The sequence below is a fragment of the Gymnoscopelus braueri genome (genome assembly GCF_963280865.1).
Source record: "Gymnoscopelus braueri genome assembly, chromosome: 7".
NCBI classification, from domain to species: domain Eukaryota; kingdom Metazoa; phylum Chordata; class Actinopteri; order Myctophiformes; family Myctophidae; genus Gymnoscopelus; species Gymnoscopelus braueri.
Window position 1 is genome coordinate 27603992 of NC_137608.1, and position 23711 is coordinate 27627702.

General features: G+C 41.7%; 2 protein-coding genes across 2 annotated transcripts; both read right to left on the reverse strand.

Annotated features, from left to right (window-relative positions):
- Window positions 1–1411: 1411 nt before the first annotated feature.
- fem1c (fem-1 homolog c) lies at window positions 1412–12493 on the reverse strand. Its single transcript, XM_080434375.1, has 6 exons — window positions 11246–12493; window positions 6674–6843; window positions 5819–6007; window positions 4884–5395; window positions 4298–4474; window positions 1412–3892 (listed from the first exon to the last, which is right to left on the reverse strand). The coding sequence occupies exons 1-6, from the start codon at window positions 11793–11795 to the stop codon at window positions 3628–3630; spliced, it is 1863 nt and encodes a 620-aa protein (XP_080290501.1). The 5' UTR covers window positions 11796–12493; the 3' UTR covers window positions 1412–3627.
- Window positions 12494–13626: 1133 nt separating this feature from the next.
- On the reverse strand, window positions 13627–20315 carry tmed7 (transmembrane p24 trafficking protein 7). Its single transcript, XM_080432273.1, has 4 exons — window positions 20291–20315; window positions 19396–19597; window positions 16922–17167; window positions 13627–16606 (listed from the first exon to the last, which is right to left on the reverse strand). Exons 2-4 carry the CDS (start codon window positions 19552–19554, stop codon window positions 16370–16372), a joined length of 642 nt encoding a protein of 213 aa, XP_080288399.1. The 5' UTR covers window positions 19555–19597; window positions 20291–20315; the 3' UTR covers window positions 13627–16369.
- Window positions 20316–23711: the final 3396 nt, after the last annotated feature.

Here is a 23711-nt window from a genome sequence, read left to right on the forward strand (position 1 = left end):
GCTTAAAATGTTCGTTTGACAGCCCTACCAGCCCTAATATATATATGTATATATATATATATATATATATATATATACACATACACACACACGTACAGTATATGTCCCATAAGAGTTGACAACTCCAATATATTCCCTGTATGTTGCCAACATTTTAATGTATTTATAATATATTTATTAAGTGTAGTGTTAGAAGATTCAGAAGTCAGAGACTGTACATATTTAGAATACATTCTTTCACAGTAAGTTGACACACAAACAGTTTCCTTGCCACACCCACCCAGGTGTTCATCCAACCCATGATGTGAAACCAAAAAAGGAAAGGAAAAGAATTAAAGGGAGAAAAGGTCAAAGAAATTAATTACAATATTGAACATGGATCCAAAGCGAACCTACAATTAATTGCTAGTTTAAAACATACATTCAAACATTTCCTTCTGGCCATTAAATCAATGTGCTGTGAAGTTGCCATATTTTCAGAAAGTCGTTCCCATTATACAGTATTCAAGACAGTAGGTCCCTTGCTTTTAGATGAGGAAAACTTGTGTAAAAGTGAAATAACCAAATGTTTACCTCCAAGTGATATCCTTATCATATTCAGAACTGTGTTGTGGGTGTGGAAGACATGACACAGAAAAACGGAGCATGGTTCAAAGTCACTTCTTAAGCCTAATTTCCACTTAATGACAATAGAAATGATTTTAAAACTAAAGTTGGCTTGAGAAAATCTGTTATTTTTGGCAAGCGACCCATCATGCAATCGAGTATAATTGAATCTAATCCTAATTGTAAACTCCCCCAAATTTCTTTAACCATAAAGCAACCATTTCTCGTGACGACCAAGAAAATTGTCCTCACATTGTACATTTCTCAAATGCTACTATACTTTAGGGACATTTTGGTCCTCACAAGTATAGTAATATAAGTACACACAAACCCCTGTGAACAGTGATTCATTAAGAAATATCCGCCCTCCACTATGTCCTGTTTTAACCAACATTACTGGCAATGACTCAGGGGACAGAGAACATTCAGAATAGGTGTGACATTCTAGACGGCCCTGCTGGTTGCCTTCAGTGCAGAATATTACGACCCAGGTGCTGTGATCTGCACAGAGGACAGGAAGTACAACAAATTAATTACAAAGCCATCTTTATGTTTTAAATAAGTAATCCACCACAAACAAGTATTTTCAGATTCCCAATGATATTTTCACAGTACAGAAGGATAGATGGTATTGAGATTTCGATATAGGACCCATAGAGATGTCAGGTTCTAAGCAGTGACTCAAGGACCTTAAATAGCAGCCCCAAAAATTAAGACATTTCTTGGCAACATTTCCAAGCACTAAATCTCACCAAATCAAAACCCATTGGAGACTCAAAGAAAGAAAGAAACGTGGACAAACGGATATGTGCAACATGGGTTTATTGTCCGTTAATTCTCAAACTGGTTCTTAAGACATGACCTTGATTGATGCCATATGAAATCTTAAACTCTGTTGTAGTAAAGTGCAGATTTAAAGCAAGTTGCCCTGGGAGTCCTCATACATTTTCTGTCTGGTTTTGAACCATCATTAAATACATGGAAATATGAAATCCTAAGAATTATGAAAAGCCCTTTTTTTTAACCACACATCTAAAGCTCATGTGCAAAAGATATTTTACAAAGCTTGAATAGTCTTTACGACAAGGCAACCTCCCCCTATCACTCTCTCTATATCTGTAATTGGGATACAATTGGGCGATAGTTGTATAAGATGGGCAGAAGTATCTTAGCTCTACTTTGGGTTTCTCACTCTCAAGAGTGAAGTCGCCTTTAGCTGTCAACTTGGAGGCTGGTCAGCCTGCCGGGCTGCTTGAGCACCAGCCTCTACGTGCAATTTTAAAATAGATTATAATCGATTCCCATCCTATCAATATGCAACTCAAACAGCACTGAGTCAACAGCATGGCCATCACACCACTTGGCGCGTATGATCTATGCAACAACAGGCTAAGCCACCAGGGCTCGGCACCGCTGGGTTGCCATTCGAGGTGGCACGCTTCTTGATGACTCGTGGTACGTTTGGTTGTGCTTGAGGACGGTGCTTATGCAGCCTTGGAGCCTCCAAGTCACTTCCTAAAGGCAACTTCACCCTACAACAGGTTTCTCTGAGAGCTAGTAAAAATTATTCTGCAATGACTGGTTGAAATACCATACAATGTTACAAATCTTTGATAGATGTTAATAATTCCTGTAAAAAAAAAAGAAAGAAAAAAGATTTTAACGCATTAAAGGAAAGCTGTTAACTTTAACCTGCACATGCACAGTCAGCTGTGTTAGTAACCAACCCAGACTTTTCTTTTGATCAAGCTTGGTAAAGAACGGCATTTAAAGGTCAGCCATGTAAAAAGCATGATAAGAGGTCACTTCTGTATACAAGCCCATACACTCCCATAGCCCAGTATGGCCACTGCAGTTTCTAGTAGAAGTCCTAAGCTCCATAGTCCTGCATGATAGTGTTAGCCGAGTACGGCCTGACCAAACTCCTGATAGTCAATGGTCGAGTACTCAAAAAAAAAGAAAAAATCTACTCACTTATACATCCCACAACGCTCCAACTGACAAGCGCTCCAACACGCACACACGCACACACACACACACACACACACTCCTCCAACTAACAATAATACAATGGTTTTGCATCCTGTTCTTTGCAAAGAATTTTAGAGATAAAAGAAAAACGGCAGCAAGGAAGTAAACCAAGAAAGAAAATCATAATGAGATATTGCACAGACAAGTGCCGGCACAGAACACAACAGTCTCTCTTTCCAACAGCCTGGCCTGTGAATAGGAAGAATAAAGCACTTGTGGTGTTTGCAGACTTTAAACCCTTCTCATAAAGCTTTGTATTACACTACAATGAAAACGGTGAAAAATGAGCCCATATACTAGAATTCACACAATTCATATTTAGTCTCGCATATCCAAATTTATATGACAGTGTAACTAAATGCATTAAAGACAAAGAATACCTAATAATGACAGAGAAAGGGTCCATGACTATTGGCAACAGTGATGGGACAAAGAAAAAAAAAGAATTAACCTGAAGTCCCAGCATGTGTTGAAATGCATCTGTCTTTACTCTGAGAGAGAAGCAGGCAGAGTTGAGACGGAGTTGGGGGCCAGCATGGAGAAAAATCTCTCAATGTTAATTCAATAAATAGCATTGTGGAATATGCAAAATAAAAAAGCAAAAATTCGTAAACCCACTACTCAGTTCATCCAGGGACACTGTGTTGCAGTCCCCTTCAAATACATAATTGCAAAAAGTCATTAGTTGTGGCTCTGTAAAAGGAGGAACAGAGAGGGAGCAACGTCTTGTTTCCAGAACAGCCTGACTGAGTTAGAACGTTTCCGCATGGACAAATCATGCTCTCTGAAGTCATTGGTTGCTCCAATATTCAACATAGTGTCTTTCAATCCCCGGATAGTTTACAAGTCAGGCATCCACCCGTTAGGCTTGTCAATCAGTTGCCTCCAGGCCCTGTCAATCCGTCTACTCACAGTCGTCTGCATCCATCCATTAGTTCCCATACCATGTTGTCCTCTCTCAGACCGGCAGCCCTCCCTGTCAGGATGCCACTATCTGTGGAGCAGGACGAAGGCCTCCAGCTTCTCTGGGATGTTTCCCCGGTAGTCCAGGCTGTGCTTGATGATGGACCTGGCGGCGAGGCACTGCAGTGTGGTGTGGTTGATGGGTTGGATCACGTTCCTGGCCAGCTCCTTCTCGTCCAGCAGATCGATGGCTGTCTGCTGGAAGGCGTTGGTGCTGTCAAAGTGCGTTCCACACGAGATAAGCAGGTTCATGATGTCCGGGTGTCCATTGGAGGCCGCCACGTGGAGAGGACTGGTGGGGTGTAAGACATAACTAGTTTATTATACTGAGAAGTGAGCGTTAAGAGAGGGTTGGTATTGAACAAATTAACAGGTTCAGGATGAGAGGAAATCAATTAAATGAACAGCAATAGAACAGGTCTACTTTTTTCCAGATGGCTGTTGGCTGCTGACAATTAGAGCAAGAACAATCTTGTAATAGTATATTACTGGTGACCCAAATCAATAAACATCCACCACATGGGGCTGGTGGGTTGGAATACTTGTTGATTACACATCACAGGTAGAATATATTATAACGAATACCTAAAGGACAAATAAAGAGAGTGTTCAAACTTTTACAAACTAAATGAATGATCAAGTTGAAACTGTTAAAGGGCTAGAGAATTTAGAAGAGATGAAAAAGAGAGAAAGGCACCTGTTGTCATCTTCATCTCGGCTGTTGACATCTGCTCCGCACTCCAAGAGGATGGAGGCCACCGTCAGGGAGGGGAACTTGCAGACAGGGTAGCGACCTACGCAGGTGGTGTTGCGGTCGACAGCCAGGTGAAGAGGGCTGTAACCATTCTTGCCACATGGCTGAAGCTTAAGGAACCTGCAGGGAAGGAATGGGTTATTGATGGTACCCATTCATTGAGGGCAGTTTTGGGTAATGGGTCATGGATAGATTACTGTCAGAAATACTACCTAGATTACAATATGCCATCACAGAACATTGCACATAAAGCTGGGGTACCTTGTTAACCTGGACCCGTTGGGCTTGAGACACCTAGAGTGATATGATCCTGACACAAATTCTTAACCGTTTGTAAGGTTTCATTAACAAGAGTTCAAAGAACTATAAAAATACACGAAAGTTGTGTGTGTTCCTTTTTAGTGTGTTCTTTCACCTTGCACACACAGGCTATCTCCCCCTGCATAATGTCATTATTTTCCACACAGAGGACAAACCATTGTTACTCCTTAGTCATTTAAACACAAAACATACTCCTCCCCATACACACCTATAGATCGTTTCCTTCTTGAAGTGGTCCTGCTCAGCTGTACAAGGTACCTTCTCCAAGAGGCAAATGAGGTGCAGTATGATTGACAACGCCTTGCTGAGCTGGGTGGGATCCGGCGGCACCGGCCCGCTTTGCTTAACTGCGCGCTCAATTTCCAGCACACTCTTGGAGAGGATCCCCATCAGGTCCTCAAATGACACGGAGGTCCCCAGGAGTCCCTTGGCCCGGTCCTGCAGCATAAAGGAGAAGAGTTCGGCGAAGGACAGCAGGCTGGAGGCTGTCATGGGACTGAGTGGATCCAGGTTGCTCTGCTGCATGTCCAGAGCATACTTCCACAGGTTTATGCAGCGTGCAAAGTTCCCCGAGTCTGCATACACAGCACCGCGGTAGCGGATGTAGTAGGATGTGTCCGGGTGCTGCGGGCCGAGGATCCTCTCCCTGATCAACAGCGCCTGCATGCGCATCTCATCTGGGTCAGAGATCAGACTGTCAAGCTCCTCTGCATTGGTCACCTAGGATGAGGATTACAAGGTGGCAAGTTTGAGATGATGACGACGTGCAGGTTTTTACTTGAAAAGAGCTGAAAAAGTCTTGGGAGAAACTATGGTTGTTTAATTCATACATTATGTTGTTTCCATCATAAACCTTTTGTAATAAGTAATTTTGTTTTCTGTAAAAGGTTTCTGGTGCAGGTGGTATGAAGGATGGATTTCTGCCATTATACTGACCTAACTGTCTGGTCTGTGAACCTGGCATTAAAGATTTAATTAACTGGAATCAGCCAATAGTTTAAAGAAAAAAGAATGGAAAAACAGAGGAAATAAATAAATTAAAGTGCATCCTAAGGGGGACATCTTTAATCCACGTCAGCATGCTGTGTTGATTGACTTCTAGGAAACGTGACTTAATTTTGGAATCCTCAAACTGGTACTCACCTCCCTGGCGTAGTCGTATGCCATGATCAGCTGCTTTGGTTCAGGTTTATGGACAATGCTGCCATTGTCAATATACCTGAGGTCCATGGCCCTTTTCCAGTATTTCAGTGCTCCTAGCAAATCTCTTTTTTTGTCCACAAATGTGGCGCCCAACAGTTCGAGAGCATCAATGCATTCCTTCTCGCTGGTCTGCAGAGGGGAGAAGACATCACCAGTTGGACTTTTGTCTATTCACATGCATCTCTCAGACAACAACATGCCCGAGTTGGACAGCATCCAACAGCCACAAAGTTATTAGAGGCTCACTGGATTGCAACACTTGCACCTACTGGCATTGATAGTAGGTATCATAGTTGTAATACCAGCTATGATCCAGCTACCAGCTGAGGACTGTGTCAGGTTACGTTCACACGCAGATCACTGCGCAGAGCTAAGAGAGTCTGCACTCTGCACAAAAAACCTAATTGAAAAGTTGAAATGTATTGGGGGTGCAGGTAGGTTGCAGATACAGTGGATCTTTAGTTTGTGAGGGTTTCAGAGGCACATGCAAGAAATAGATGAGGTGCTGCCCTGTGAATTATTTTGCTAAGCAACAGTGTCAGAAGTACAAGCATCACTTGCAGATTATGCCAATTTAAATTATTTTCCAGTGTTGATGAAAAATAGAGTTCTATACCTACAGGTGCATGGCTGACTGACTAAACAAAGTTACTATAAAGCATATAAGTGCACTGCAGTTTGCACTAGTGCGGACATTGTCAAAATACAAACAAATTACATGCGTCAAAACAATTTCAGAGAAACAGAAATTTGAAGTTAAGCCCTGCAATTGCTGGCGGGGCTGGAATCCCTGACCTGCTGGTGCATTGTCAAGTAGTCCACAATGTTGGTGTGTCCAGTGACGCTTGCAGAGAGCAGCGGTGTCATGCCATATCCATCCCTTTCCATGGACGCCCCATACTGCAGAAGCATCCGCATGATCTCCAGACTGCCCGACTCTGCACAGTCGTGGAGTGCTGTGTTACCTAGTGGGGACATAGAGGAGGTAAGTCTCATGACTTACCTCAACTTATTTACTTTAAATTGCATTCAAAAAGAACCGAGAAGGCGGCTGTTGAGGAGGATTGATAGGTTTCATTTCATGTATGCCAAAGAAATGAACCCCGTGTGGAATGATCCCAAATACTCTCAGAGAAGCCCCTACCCTCCAAAACTTCAAAACCGCTCTCAAAACCAACCTCTACAATATGGCCTTCCCCTTCAAAGAAATGTCCCTTTGCGCTAAAGGGTCTCTGCATTCTAATCACACACAGACACGCATGTAACCAGTTTTCTGGTTACAGTCCAAATACTTTAAATCAGATACACTCTTGAATATAGTAATAGATGTTTTATCTTCTGTATCTTTAACCACATGAACCATAACGTCCGTATTCTGTGGCAAACATTCGGTCAAAATAGCATATCTACAATGTGTCGCAATGCATTGAGAACTTGAATATCGCAGATTTTCAGTGACGCGATTTAGTGAAGAAGGAAAACCTGAGGGGGCCTCGTATAGACTCTGGGGGGCTCCGGTAAACTAAGTATAAAGGGTTTAAGTAGTTAAGGAATCAGATGATTGAGTTGTGGTGATTTATTTATAATGATATCATATAATGACAACTCATAAGCCAATGAGTCAATCAGTCACAATGACATCGGGAGACAATTCATGATCCAATCAGTGTGACTTGTTTGATTGGCATTGTTGAGGCTGGCATTACTATCAACCACATTGAAAACAAATACTGTAGTAAGAAGAAGACACACAGCCCCCCCCCCCCCCCCCCGACCCCACACACAACTACAAATCAATCTGAACAAATTGGTTAAGATTAAATTGCTTCTCACAAGGTTGTCGAAAAGTTTGAATTCAATGGCATACAGAAGTGTATACAGGCAACACAGTGAGCGCTTTTAGAAACATTAAAAATAATTTAACATTGATATAATAATGAGCATCAGGCAATCTATTTATGATTGGTTGTAATGAACTTATGATATTCTTAGAGCTTTCATAAGCTGCAGTAAGCTGCCTGGGGAAGAGCTAGTGTTAGTTTTGGTTGTCACTGTTGCTATGCAACTAAAGGAAAACCCCAAATGAAGCTCTGCAACCTTTTGATGGAGACTAAATGTTTTTTTTCCACTGCCTGGTGTGCCGGGTACTAAAACATGCTCCACTAAAAGTGCAGTCATTATAAATAACAATAACCCAGGTACTGAGAAAGACAAGTAAACTATAGTTTGGTATAGTTTGTTTACTAACATATCAGCCTTGGAGGCTTTTTAACCGGCAGGAGACACAAAGAGTCTCCTTTGTGTCTCCTACCGGAACCACTGCCCACCGGTCATCAAATTATTTGCTTAGGAATGCGACAAAAACTAAAACAATATCCATGAATTCAAGTCTTCATGGGGTGACTACGGATAGTAAAAAAAAAATTGGGGGGTGAACTATCCCTTTAACCATATCAATGGAGCATAAAATGAGTCATGTCGCCATTCTTTTTTTTTTTCTATCCACAAGCATGTCTGAAACTAACTGGCACCCTGGAGTCAGGAAGTGAGTCTTATTGTCACCCGTGTGTCTGTGTTACTCTCCGCAACTAATCTCGCAAACTACTACACTGATCAGCATCAAACCTTTTGTGCACACTGCGAGAAGGCCAAAGGACCCAACCCCTGAATATTTATCTATACTGACAACCACGTTATTTTTGTCAAACTCAGATCTACTGTTCCTCCACAAGTATGGGTTAACTGCTCAGGCATAAGCTGTCCATCTGACAGGATCTACAACAAGGGAAAAACAGCATAAAATCATTCATTACCATTGTTTTACAATTCATAATAGAGAGATACACAGAGACCACGTGCACTGGACACAGACAAAAAGACAGAGACACACCTGAGCACCTACAGTGTGCACACGCACAGCACCGCCCACAGACAAAGACAGAGAGATACATAGTACATACTGTAAGCTACATGACATCTGCACGTGGTCCGCAACACATACAGATAAGACAGACAGAGAAAGATACAGAGGCTGCTGCACCAATGATGTGCATGTGCATGGGACTTCATGTTAGTAGCGTGACAAGTGACAATGTACTCCATGCACATAATATGATGCCCATGTGTGCCACACCGGGCACAGACAGAGAGAGGGAGAGAGCCGGCGTTTGACATTAATGCATCAGTTTAAAGGATTAGGGATGCAACTATTGACCAGTGATTATTATAGCAATTACTTTTTTGATTAATCGAATAATCTATTGGTCCATCTATGCTGCTAGTACTTTATTTAAAGACATGTACAAACAATATGGAATGTTTTATGCCTGTGTATTGTGTGTATATCCTGTATTCAACTGAACATTATCTGTAGATATAGATCACAAGCACTCAAGCCTTCAAATATTTACTAATAATCCACAGTGATGAGCAACTGAAAACGTTAACTGAAACAACTAAACAATGATTGTGTTTATATTTCAAGCTTACATATTTACACACACCATATTATGCACTCTCATGTAACTTTCACCATAAAGCAAAAGGATATATACTATAATTTCCTTTTCCCATTTTCTCTTTTTTATAATTGATTAAATCCATTTATTGTTGCAGCCCTAGAAAGTTTTGCTATTGGGCTGTGCCTCCTCCAGGTACGTGATGATGAAGTGCAGAAGAACATTATGTAACACTGTTACATGCAATAATATAATTTCTGCCATCCAATGCCGCAATGACAAACAGACTGACACAGAGAGAAAGAGACCTAGGCTATAACATTCTGTTTTCCAGGAACACAAGTTTAAGTACGATAGTTTTTCATAATTTCCATGATGTTCTGTAAATTAATCCAGTTTCTTCTAAATGCTTGAGGGGTCTTTTAATGAGAAATTGGACCTAAGCATAGCCTAGGCTTATACTGTATGCCACTTGTAGTCCTGTCCTGGTGTCCAACTCAATGGTTATTGGCATGGTGGTTTCAATATTTGGAATTTATACTGGAGCCAAAAGTGAGCACAAGATTCTACGTGTTCTGGATGTTTGTTACATAAAAGAAAAGTACAAATAGGTAGTAGATTAATCACAAGGGCCAGGTACAATTTGCATTTTACAGACAGAGACAGATCAAGCTGAACTATTTCTTGTGATTTTTTTCAAATGCTTCGAGTGGTTGCTTGAGTGTGGCTGGAGGCGAGAATGGATAATGAATATTTCTATGGGTAAGCTCATGTGTTCCTACCCATCAACATCAAACTGTGGAACTGAATCTTCAAATGGTTAATCAAAGCATGTCTTTCTGCCCAGAGGGAAGGCTGGAACCGCCAGGTGAGGGGATTATGCTTTCGCCCCTGTCCGTGTGTTTGTCTGTCTATGTAATGATAATCTTGGGCACCGCTGGGCCGTTCGGCACTCCCCCAGTAAATCATGATGGAAGAACCTCTACCCCAAACGGGGTCATTTAGGCACACAAACTGAGGCCAAGCACTACTGTATCAGACAGGACCAAACCAGGGTAGCCTTGCTTACTCATTATTTAGCTCATGTCCTAATGTCCCATGTCATACAGGCCTAAAGCTGAGTCTGAGATTATTTTTTACCTGGTCCCTAAGAAATAATAACTGGTAGACTTGACAATTGTCAAATCTGGGGTATTAACTCCAGGGTATCCCCTAAAGCTTTGTAGCCTGATTACTACTGTCATATTTCCATGATGCTGCCACTGGGCTTGTATCCGGCCTCTAGTTACCTTGCCCACCAGGCTTGCCTACTATAATGAAACTCAAAACTCTGGAGCGCCACAATGTTAGAATAGAAACATGTTTACTTAGACTTGCTGGAGTGACATTTACTACTGCCGACAATACAAAGAACTTTGGATGATCATTTGTTAATGGTGACATGATGAGACATGATTTCTGCTGAGGAGTCACTTAAAGATTACTAAGAAACTGTTTTGAAAAGGATAAGTCATTGACTGTGTTGGAAACAAATCCTCACTCCGAATGTGATGTCCTGTGCTATAATGCCTAGAATATCTACTTAACTCATCAGACAGAATGAGCACCCAGTCTGAGCCGATCTTAGTACAAATTCTGTGAAGTGAAAGATTATAGGCTGAGGCTGTTATTTTGAGTTATAGTGCTGAACAGAACAGAAACCACTGAAAACAACAAGTATGCGTAATTGTGCAACTCGTAGGCCATGTCAAACAAAGCTTATCTTCAGATGACAGGTCGGGGGAATGTGTGTGAAAGTGTCTAACAGAGTAGTACCTACCCGCACAGTAAAATGTAGTCCTCTGTACATACAGAGGCTTTTTCCTGTGTATGCATGTCCCACCAAACGCTGGTCAACCATCCCACTCACCTTTGACACTCTTCCTGTTGACATCCGCACCTTTCTCCAGCAAATACTGGGCTATTTCCTTGTGTCCTTTGTAACAGGAGATCATGAGACACGTGTGGCCGTGTCTGTTGGCCACCTCCAGATCAGCCTTATGCTCCACCAGGTACTTCACAATGTCCAGGTGTCCGTCGAAGCAGGCCGCCCTGAGCGGGGTGGAGTTGGTCAGAGTCGTGTTGTTCACAGAGGCCCCGTGGCCCAGCAGAGACTGGACCACTTTCAGGTGGCCCGCGGCGGACGCGGCCCAGAGAGGGGGGGCTCCCTCGATGGTCTCCCCGTCAAAGTTCACCGACCCCCCGATTTCCACGGGCGCGCAGCAGCACTCCAGGAGGTACTCCACCAGGTCCAGGTGTCCGTATCGCGCGGCCATCAGGAGAGGGGTGGCCCCGTTCGTCTTCTCCCCCATCAGCTTGGACACCTCGTGTCCATCTTTGTTCTCCAGGAGCTTCTGGAGGAGCCGCAGCTTGCCATCCCTGGCCGCGTTGAACACAGCCGTCTTAAGATCCATCTCCATGGGCCGTGGAACTTAACTGTAGTACGATGCTAGCTAACGCTAGCTCTGTTACACAGGAGGTGGACAGAAGCGGGGGCTCTTTGTTTACAGCTAGACTTCCTAGCTAAAGTTGCTAACGTTAACTTGGTGTTGGGAACAAACCTCATATAAACTCTAGTGTCAGCTTGTTGGTGGAACCATCATCATGGCCAGCAGGGAGGTGTCCTTTATAAACCCCAACGTTGTAACACAAATAATAAACCTTGTCACAAAGGCGACAGCTATGTTGGGGACGCTAGCCAACTTCCTTAATTAGCTATTTAGCTTAGCCTCGTCGACCAATCCTGGTAGTCTGTTATGTTGTTTCCACTTCCACCAACGTCTCATTCAGACACGACTGTCGTCATCTCTGGTCATTCTAGTGTTTCTATCCCCAACCAGGGCCGAGGAACGGCGATCCACCCCCGCTCGTTCTCCTGTGTTGCCACTAGCTTAGCTTCGCTTGCTAGTTTAGCTTCTCTTGCCAACGGAACGAAGCGTTTTCTAAGTCCTTTTCAGCCCCAAACGTTGAAACGACAGACAGCGGCGGGGTGGGACGTTTTGTTCGGTGACACAACGACGTTTTTCTGTCCCTCTCGTCAAAACACAGGACATGAGATGTTGTTAGCTCCGTGTAAACCCTGTGGAAAAGTAACGTCCTCCCACCGCTCAGCTGGACGATCACGACTCACTTCTATCAAATCGACAACAATGCAGTCTTTTTTTCTCCCCTCCACCTGTCGTCGGATTGACGCGTGGACGCTCCAATCACCGAGCTGCTAGATAAGCTACGTAGTCACCCACGGTCTGGAGCACTGTTTCCCAAACAGTGGGTCGGGACCCATCTTTGGGTCGCAGACCAATTTTTATGGGTCACGAGTAAATAAATATCCCTTTTTTTTGTTTTGTTTCCAATGCATTTAGTTTTTTATTATTTTTTTAAATTATTTTTTTTAATCAAGAAAAACTAAACAAAAAACATGTTTCATGAAATTCTATGTTTTCAAATAAATTCCATAAATTAGAAAACTAATGTTTAAAGAAGTAGTGAAAATAGCCGATCTACAAGCTCCTAAGGCGTCGCATTGCGAGGCGTTAGGAGCTTATAGATCTGCTATTTTCGCTAGACGCTAGTTTGGGTCTCGGGGAGACATCAAATTTCTCTTTTGGGTCTTGAGCTAAAAAGTTTGCGAACCAATGCTTTAGACTAGAGTGCCTCGTCGTACCGATCTACAAGAAGATCACAACGCCTCGCGGAAGGGTTAAATGAAATCGGTCTGGTCTGAACAAGAGGAAAGGTAGAACCGAGTGAATGGAGTTAAAATGCTCGGTTGAAATGGTATATATTGGATTTTTATTGTCTATCTATGAAATATCTAGCTAATCCTCTCCATGAATTGAGTACGTAAGGATCCCATTTGAAACAAGCCATTGCGGCTTTCCTGGGCAATCCATTTTAGTTGACCTTGTATTGTAAACTGTACTCCCATGTGCTTTTTCTCTGCAAACTTCTGAATAAAGTATTCAATCAATCAACTCTGTTTTATCTGTCTCGCATAAGCCAGTATTAATCAAAACAGAGAAGCAGCATGTTAATTCCTTTGACTACATCACCCCCTACTGACTGAAAGATGAAAGCACCACGGTACAGAAAACATGCTTTCTCATTTGCTTATAGAAAAATATTTTCTATTTATCCTAGATAAAGGTGAAGTAAAGGTTCATCCGTCATATACAGTACAATGAATGTACAACCAATTTCTATAGAACAAGGACACACATTAATATATTTTGACAAAATTAAAAAAACATGTTTTATACCAGAAAGTTTATTCAGCTATGCAAGGAAACAAGTCCCAAGAGTGCCTCAAAGCTGATTCTAAATGTTGAGAATGAAGTCAAATAGTGCACAAAACAAAATACCATCACACCTTTGAAGAAAGAAATTCATAACATAAAAGTATTTTTTATCTTATGACACACCATTCATATCATTCAGCCAATTATATCAGAACAAAACATTACTATGAGAAGATAGCTAAACTTGAAAATGAAGTCAAGGCATACATAGACAGGAATTTGATAAATTGTAATTAAGGGAAAAACAAGATTTTTTTAGTTAATTCCAACCACCCTGGAAAGAATTTTCCAGAAAAAGGTCAAACCATTATGCCAAAAACATCGTATAGAAGGATGGTCACAAAAAATATATATTTGGTTTGCAGTAACCCTAACCCAGTAACAAGGTTTAAACATGGCATTTCCAGATGGTTACACAACTAGTCTGGGTTTATTTCCAACCAGGTAACCTTCACTTCTGTTGTCTTAGTAAATTATAGGCTATAGCACAACTAGACAGTGTGAAATTTGAAAAACAACTGTGCTGTGTTAATACATCAACATGTAGCCTCGTCTGTTGAACACAATCTTTCATACTAGGAAAGTCAGACAAAAGGACCACTAATTGATGCATGATTCCTAAAGCCTGATTTAAACTTGGCTGCAGGCCAGTGTCATGCACTGAAAATAGCAGAGCTACAAGCTCACAACACATCGCACAAAATGAAGGCTACCTTCTCATAGTCCACTCCCATGTTTTAAATGTTTTGAGTTCTCAAAAAACTCTGAAGATCCAAATCTCTTGTAAGCATTCAAATTACAACTTCAAATCAACCTACCGGTATGTTTTTACATTCAGGCAGTATTGTACAAAACAATATTAATTTTACAACAGTGTTGTAAAAAAAACAATATGAACCCACATAATAAATAAGTCATTACACGTTAAACAGTAAATGATAGAATGAGAGCTATAGCAAAGCAATGGCTGTTGTTAAAGGACGACTTCGCCCATTTTCAACCTATATGCTCATGATAAAATGGTACCAATTTTTTTAACTCAGTCTGTGTCTCAGAGGGGGGCTGTGGACAGTCCAGAAACCCGCCTACCAGTGACATCATTGTTAGGCAGGATTTTTTTCCAAACAAGATTTCACATTTTTTAATTTTGATTTTTTGAGGTACAATGGCTTCCATTATAGCATTGTAACTTTCCATTGTAACTTTCCGGGTATGGAAAGCCTGCAGTTTGTATTAGCTTTGATTCCACATCAATTATGTTACTGGTAGGCGGGATTCTGAACTGTCCACAGTCCTCCTCTGAGACATTGAGTGAGCAGACAAAAATGGTACCATATTAACATGAGCATTAGTGAAGACCTATTATATGAAGATAATGGGTGAAGTCGTCCTTTAAGGCCAAATAAACAAGATGATGCATCTGGAACTGCTCACAATACCACTTCACTCAAGTGTTGTGATTTGTCAAACAGTTTTAGTTTTTATGTCCTCTATGGCATAGCAGTCAAACTAACATTCACATTATGTAATACAGAACACCCTAGTCTCATCTGAAATACTTTACCAGGGTGTGTTAAAAAGTAAATTCAAAGGATGAACACATTAAAACTTCTAATTCAGCGAATGGAATCTAAAAATAACAAAGAAAACATAAACAACTGCTATACTGTACATGTTCTTTCTTGGATTTAAGGAATTGTGTCTTGATAGGGAGAAACTGGTTGAGAGAGAGCTATTGGCTCCCAGTGGGATCCCTGATTGCTACCTCTCAGCCCAAATTAAAGCTGGTATTAAACATGGAACTAAAAAAATGACTGGTTAAAGATTTAGTTTTATAGTGTCTATGGTTTTCTCCCTTCAAGTTACCGATTCGAAATGGCATGAAGGATAAAAACGGAACACAGTGTCTTGCCCAGTAGGCCATGTGCACAACCAGTAGTCCCAGGTTTCCAGAAGGTGGCATACCCGTTTCCTGTTCCAATTCATTTTCAGCAGGTTTGAGGCGGAAACACATGACACCTCCACTTATTTCAAGTTCAAATTGGCTGCTAAGACAAGCAAAACGTCTACAGGAAATTGAAATGCAACAGCAAAAAGGTATGCCATCCTGGAAACCAGGGACATGCACAGAGCCTAATAGAGTCATATTTCTATAGTCAATAGGAACATCCATCTACATTGCCAATGCAGTGCTGTGCAGACAAATCAATTCCTTAAGTCCATTTCATTAATTCTGACGGTACAAATTCTACCTCCTTTACTATTACACACACTTTGGGTTGAAGGAACGATAACTGATATGAAACGACATTTATGACATTATGGAGGCAGACCTGGGCAAAAGACAAACAAACTAAAACTAATTTCAAACATCTGAAGTACTTGAGGTCAGCTTGAACCAATAGGCTAACCACCTGAACAGCCTAAAAATGAACACTTAATAACAAAACTAAGTGTTTCTTGTGGGGTTTAGTGTTTGTTTTTTGTTATTCCCCAAAAACATTTGACACATAATTTAATTAGCTTGCCATGGGGGCATTTGCATAAAGTTTAATAACAGAACTAAAGATCTAGAAACCAAGGCTTTGTCAGATGCTCTCAGACCAGCATTCTTTTTTTTAAACCAAACTTCATGCATCTGAGCCCAGGTCTGGATGAACAGAGGGTTGAAAATGGACCCGAGGTTTCAGAGGTTGTTATGATCCGACACGTGTTGTGGTGGTCTTCTTGTCAGAGAAGAAGCTTCTCAGCAGCACCACCTGACTTATGCTGACCACCAGAAGGATGAAGGCCTCACCAATGGACCAGAATGCCACACGGGTGTTGAGATCCTCTGCCCGACTGCGTCCCTGGGCCTCCCGGAGGCGGAAGTGAGTCTGGTAGTCGATGACAGACTTCAGAGCCTCGTGAATGGAAACACAGGCCGACTCCATCTGGTAATGTGGAGCAGAGGCACATTGAGAGACCAGGGTGAAATAATCAACACACACACCAAGCAGGTACATTTAGCCTGAATGGTTTGTCTGGCCCACATCATGATTAGAAGAGTGATCAGATATCACTATTCTATTTTAAAAGTAATAAGCCAAATAGGTTATTGACTGTCAATAGTGTCATATAGACCTGTGTGTAGTGTATAATGGTGCACAGTAGTCACTGTAAAACAGTACTAAATTGTTTAATAGTTTTTGTTTTTGTCAAGACAGATACACATACACCAGTCCAGATAAAATGCACACACCACTCACCTGAGTGAGAGCGGTAACTCTGTTCTCATTGGGGAACAGTGGGGGGTCCTCGCCAACCTGGAAGTCAAAATAGACAGTCTTGTGTGTGAAGGTAGAGAACTCGTTGCTGAAGCAGAACTTGTAGGTGCCATTCTTGGCCGCCGTGAAGGTGAAACTGTCATATTGTTTCTTCATCTCCTTGTACAGAACAGTACTGTCTGGGTCCTCCAAACGACAGTCTACGTCATAATGGCCACCAGTGACCACCTGGGAAAACAAAGAGGGAGAGATGTGTTTATAGAACTATCTATTCACAAACATGTCTAACTTTCATCTAATTTCATGGCTGTGCAATGCATTGCAGCTGTATGGTGAAAACAATGTTTTGGTCATTGCAATAGCAGAGAAGCAGAATGTACCTTTGTCAGTCATATTTTCACTGTGGGGTGTCCACACATGAGGATTATCAGACTGTTGGTATTTTATATTGTTTACCAATGTAAACATGGACCAGATATACAGCCTCTTTTAATATTGTGTTTTGTCTTGCTTCAGGTCACACACACACACACACACACACACACACACACTCTGTCACCTGCCAGATGGACCATCGAACGGTACACACCCAGTGCTGTCTATCGGTGACACAGCAATAGGCAGTTAAAAATGCATGTGAGGTTTTCAGATCTAGGGCACGAACCAGGGACCTCCCGTTTCCCCGACGGCCTCTCTACCCATTCAGATATGGCCGCCTCAATAAAGAACGTATCCACGAACGTATGGACACATACATATCCATTCTGAATGAGAGTCAAAATAGGCCTTACAGGTTTTTTCCATGGTGCCAATTTGCACACTGGTTTTGTCAACCCAACCCAAATTGTGCATCATTTTTCTCCACTAACTGCTGGCAGTGGGGAGAACAGATCAGGTCAGCACCTACAATCAAAGTCAAATTTAATTTGCCCACTTAAAATAATACATCTTAGTGTTATTATGACATTTCAAATAACCATCGGACAACAAGTTTATCACACACTGCATATCGTGCAGCCCTAGTTGACAGAATACTCCAGGCACCACCAGGAAACAAAAACTAATAGAATATGCACATCACTTGGTGGAGGTGCTGGGTTGGAAAGTATCATGAAGAAAAAGAATAAACCTGCACACTCATCTGCTCCAATGTAATTTAATGACAACGTTTAGAGCCAAGGCTCTTCATCGGGTCAAACTTGAGTTATATATTTTTTCTTTACGACCAGGAAACTGCCTAATTTTGTATATCTTCTATAATTTGGCTTCCATTAGAACAGAATTTCCATGTATTTTTGGGCGGTGAAACCGCCCCTATAAGTGAGATTTGGAAAAATGTACATTTTCCTGCGCTGTGATCTGGGCCCAGGAAATTAGTAGAATTATCCTGCGCTGTGATTGGCCAATCACAGTCTATTAAGGACTGTGATTGGCCAGTGTCACATGACACATGTGCATAGCCCTATATAAGCAACCATAACTTGAAAAAAACCAAATATTGGTTTTTTTCAAGTTATGGTTTCGTCCATCATAAAGAGTTTCAATAAATGTATTTATCTTTTGTACATGATTGGTTGACTCCATTCAGTATTGTCATTAGCTAGCAAGACACCGCCCACTTCACACAGGGTGTGATTTTTTCTATGTCTTCGCTGTTTACACTTTTTCCATAAAAAGACATGATAAATAAAGGATAATGGTTGTATAAATCCAGATCCCTTTAACACTTGCTAGTCTTCCCGAGAGTACAGAAGCCCTGTAATGGTAGATCTTCACCATCTGACACTGGGCAGGAAATAACCTCTTGGGTGAATGATGTCTATGACTGGACAGTAATGATCACGTTGCTTGCTGGGCTGGAGATTGGGCCTAATTTCGGACCACCACCCGGTACCACACAGCAGTTATGTACAGCAAAAAGCAGTGGTGGAAAGTAACTAAGTACACTTACTCAAGTACTGTACTGTAATTTTGAGGCATTTTACTTTACTGGAGTATTTCCAATTTTCAATACTTTTACTTCTACTCCACTACATCTCAGAGCAAAATATAGTACTTTTACTCCACTACAATTATTGGACAACTTTAGTTACTAGTTACTTTGTAGATTTTAAATATTATTACAAAAACATACATTAACCACTTCAGCCCTACATAGACTTCGGCTATTTGAAAAAGCCTACAAGCTCACAACTCATCGCAGTGCAAAGCATTGTGAGCTTGTAAAACTGCTATTTCCAAAAAGATTTTATACATTTTGAAAACATGAAATGGAAGATTTCTACATAATGAGTACTTTTACTTTTGATACTTTTGATGCCAATACTTTTGTACTTTTACTCAAGTAAATTCAGAATAACAGACAAGAGTATTTCTGCATTGCAGTATTGGTACTTTTACTTGTAAAAAATAAATATGAGTACTTCTTCCACCACTGGCAAGAAAAAGACACATACCTGAAATTCCAGCGTACACTTGGTACCAATGATGATGTCTTCGTAGAAACACTGCTTGGCGTTGTCTGGCAGCTCGAACGTGAGCTCGGAGCCCAGAACCCAGCCACACAGTAGCTGGGCCCATAACACCTGCAGCAGCACCCGAATGGATCCGCACATCTTCAGAGAGCCCAAGGTATCCAAAAGTGAACCTGTCGCGGACCTGGCAACAACCACATTAATCCATTAAAACCTGAGGCCGATTCTACAAATGTCTTCTAAATCCTATCAGTTTTTTTTTTCATGTTGAGACAACGCATGTGGCGAGTGGTTCTCAGATTTTTTTGATGTCAAGGACCCCCAAAATGATATTGTATTTGGCCGCGGACCCCCATCTCAACATATTTAGTTCCAGGGACTCCCCAGAAGCAAAGATTTGAGTTACAAATGTTCGCTTTAAAAAAATATTTATTCAAAGATTTTCACAAATTTTCACTATTTTTCAAAAATAGCAGATCTACAAGCTCATAGCGCGGCACCGAAGTGCCACGCTATGAGCTTGTAGATCTGCTATTTTAGAATAGTCAAAGAAATCTAAAATGACACCGATGCTTTCCCATCTTAATGTGTTAAGCTAGAGTTACTCAAAGATCAATACATATTAGGGACAACATGACAAAAATGGTGACAAAGCGAACCCGGACGTTGGCGACAGAGTAGCTTGAGGCTAACTAAGCTAGCTGGCAATGCCGGGTTCACAGCAAGCAACCGACTTTAGAGTGGGAGATCTTTAATGGATGTCGTGCTGTACGACATCATTGTGTGTCCATATATATCACGATCGGGTTGAATGAAAGCCTGAACGTTTCTAATATTTAATCAAACCTTTTGTTTCACTCAGCACCAGTTTACTCACCTCAAATCCCTTACCCGGATGTACGAAATACCGACCTACGTAAAGTCGACATCACCAAAAGTCATTGGTTGATTTTCTTGTGAGCCCGCCCTCTCGCGCCTGATTGGTCCACATGGGTTAGGGAAGCGGAAGTGCCCAGAGTAGAGGATTTAACGTAGAAAATTAAGCATTGGACAAAGTGACACTGGCAGTCAGTGTTGCCATGTCCGCTTATTATAAGCGATTTGGGGCTTCTTTTTCTGTGAAGTTGCTTGTAATTATTGGTAGTTGCGGCGCCGGGGTGCGTTTTTTTGGGCTTGTTTCTAAAGTGTAGTTGCTTGTTTAGGCTTGCTTCACAATTTTCAAATTATTTTAACCGGCGGTTCTCAAATATTTTAATGTCATGGACCCCCAAATTAATATGTATTTGTCCATATTACCCCCATCTGAAAGTGTTTTGTGCCAGGTACCAGATTACAAATATTCCACATTTTATTTCAAGATGTTTTGAAAATAGCAGAGCTACAAGCTCACAACATGTCACATCACGACGCATTGTGAGCTTGTAGAGATCGGCTATTTCATTTTCATGTGGTTTCATATAGGTTTAAGGTGCTTCTTTTGGGCTTGTTTTTCTAGACCTGGTTCCTTATTTCTCTCACAAAATCTGGCAACACTGCTGGCAGTGGTTATCAAACCATTTGTGGGAACCCCATAACTCCCAGAGTATGGGGGTTACAGAAACCCCATGAGTATGGGGGTTACAGACCCTCATAGCTCCCAGAGTATGGGGGTTACAGACCCCATAACTCCCAGAGTATGGGGGTTACAGACCCCACAACTCCCAGAGTATGGGGGTTACAGACCCCATAACTCCCAGAGTATGGGGGTTACAGACCCCACAACTCCCAGAGTATGGGGGTTACAGACCCCATAACTACCAGAGTATGGGGATTACAGACCCCCATAACTAAATCCGCTTTGATGGAATTATAGCAGTGGTTCTCAAACTTTTAATGTCAAGGATCCTCACATGAAATGATCTTGACAGTGTGAATCCAGATCATTTCCACATTCACTCCAGTGTCAACAAAGGGCTGCAACTATCGATTATTTTTCATCAATTACAGTAGTTTAATTAACTGCTGCAACCCTACATCAAAGTCCTATTGTGGGATCCTTTGTTTTTAACTGGCCTGAAATGTGTTTTCTCTGCCCACTAGAACAAAGGGGTGCCAAGCTGGAGAGCAGTGCAGTCAGCAGACCTGGGCTGTAGGAAGAGTGAGCGAAGCCTGCAGGAGCTTTGGGCAGGACAAGAGAGCCACCTAACAGCAGCAGTACCACTGTCCACACAGTCTTGGTTCTGGCTCACAGGGAATGTGGTGTTGGCTGGTTCCGGCCTAGACGAGACTTTATAAAGTGCCAACCCGGGTAAAAAGGCAGGTGATTGCCCTGTTAATGGACACTTGACATAGGAACCTCCAGACTGACACGTCGGTCTGGAAAGACTGTGTGGTTCTAGGCCCCTACAGCCATGATGGGGGAATACAGTGCTTGATCTTGGGATGATCATTATCATTTTCTTTTCAATAATCCTTTCAATATTCTTTCTCTCTCCAAATGTGAATCATTTGAATCGGCTAATTTTCAATTCTCAATTATTTGTTTCAAATGTACAGTCTTGAATCAGTCATTTGTAATACTCAATGATTTTTTTCAAATGTACAGTCTTGAATCAGTCAATTTGTAATACTAACTTATTTGTTTCAATTTGTAATAAATTATTTATGTATAGTGTATATCAGCATGTACTGTAGGCTATATAGTTTAAAAAACGTTATATATTGTTGTTCTTTCATTACATTTCTTAAATTCTTTCAAATGTTGGAGTCGTAGAGAATTTATTAAAATAATGTACAAAGGTAAATAGCACATTTCCCTGTGCTGTTATGTTAGAAGTAGTAGTGCAAGTATTAACTAGGGTCGAAGAAAATTGACACGGTGACCAATGTGCCCCCATTTGGAATGATCGAAATTAAATGGTATAACGTAGGCCTAGTAAGTTTTTATTTGATCCATTCTGGATCAAAGTTGGCGGTAATGCACTAACAATCTGGATGCCGACCGCCGTAAAACAAAAAGAAGAAGAAGTGTAGTCTGTGTACGGCCAAAGATGGTTAATTTATGAAGATACACTATCCCGATTGGAGCCACTAGAGGCAACATGGTACACAACATAGACATATAAAGGTAGACGCCTCATTCGGCTCTGAAGCGTCTGTATCTCGGGCGCGCTTCCTGCTTCCGCAGGGCTGCCGTGTGCGTCACACACGCGGAAGTTCGGTAGGCCAATCAGAGGCAGGTGGGGGCGGGTCTTTTTGTAACCCAGCTCTTAACCCAGCTCTTAACCTACGAGTTAATATCTATGGTACACAACATAGATATTAGAAACCTAGATACCTCATTGGCCTCTGCAGTTCATTGGGGCGACTTGTATCGCAATACACGGCGGCTCTTCCGTCTTCCGCAGGGAACCTGTCACTCAAAGTGACTACTGGCCAATCACAGCGCTCACAGTGCGTTGACTACTGGCCAATCACAGTGCGTCTTTTCCGGGACTTGTCAGTGCAATGGTTCTCAACCAGTGGTCCGGGAACCACCAGTGGTCATTGAGGGGGTTCCAGGTGGTACCCAGCTAAATGATGGAGAGTTGATAATAACCAAATGGACCCTTATAGATCTTTAAATCTTGAGTATAACATTTCACACTGTCAAGAGTCAAATTGTTAAACATCTGCATTACTTACTATACAGGTACACAATTAGAGAACGTAAACAATTGTTATTTTGACAACATCTTATCGAACGATAACATATTCTACGTTTTGGGTGTGAGCGGCTAAAGCTTATCAAACGGTGTTCCGTGACTCAAATGCTGAATAAATAATGGACCTTGATATGAAAAAGGACCATGTCTCTTATTTGAATTTCACAAATAGAGTGTGGAGTTTGCCAAGTTCCAACTAACTAGATGCTGCGCACAGCTGCTGCCTCTCAAAGGGTTAAGAGCTGGGTTACAAAAAGACCCGCCCCCACCTGCCTCTGATTGGCCTACCGAACTTCCGCTTCTGTGACGCACACGACAGCCCTGCGGAAGCAGGAAGCGCGCCCGAGATACAGACGCTTCAGAGCCGAATGAGGCGTCTACCTTTATATGTCATGGTACACAAGCCCTACAAATGGCAATCTCGCAAACGTCCAATGTTTACTGGTGCTAGATCCCGCGAGAGTGTGTTGGTGGGACAGAGAAAGGTCGATAACAAAGTAGATTTTCTCTTGTTTTGTCTCTCTGAAAAAAAGCCATTTTAGTATGAACATCTTGGGAATATAGTGTGGCTTGTGACTATCGGGTCCAAAATTTTGTTCAGTGACCATGGAGATA

What these genes read in the sequence shown, in the direction of transcription:
- fem1c (XM_080434375.1), bottom strand. Translation starts at nt 11,795, where the DNA reads ATGGAGATGGATCTTAAGACGGCTGTGTTCAACGCGGCCAGGGATGGC. An exon ending in ACTTGACAATGCACCAGCAG is followed by an intron (nt 6,008 to 6,673) that starts GTCAGGGATTCC and finishes TCCCCTCTGCAG; the next exon opens with ACCAGCGAGAAGGAATGCAT. An exon ending in AAGAAGGAAACGATCTATAG is followed by an intron (nt 4,475 to 4,883) that starts GTGTGTATGGGG and finishes CCTTCCCTGCAG; the next exon opens with GTTCCTTAAGCTTCAGCCAT.
- tmed7 (XM_080432273.1), bottom strand. Translation starts at nt 19,554, where the DNA reads ATGTGCGGATCCATTCGGGTGCTGCTGCAGGTGTTATGGGCCCAGCTA. An exon ending in AGTGTACGCTGGAATTTCAG is followed by an intron (nt 17,168 to 19,395) that starts GTATGTGTCTTT and finishes TTGTTTTCCCAG; the next exon opens with GTGGTCACTGGTGGCCATTA. An exon ending in GAGTTACCGCTCTCACTCAG is followed by an intron (nt 16,607 to 16,921) that starts GTGAGTGGTGTG and finishes CCACATTACCAG; the next exon opens with ATGGAGTCGGCCTGTGTTTC.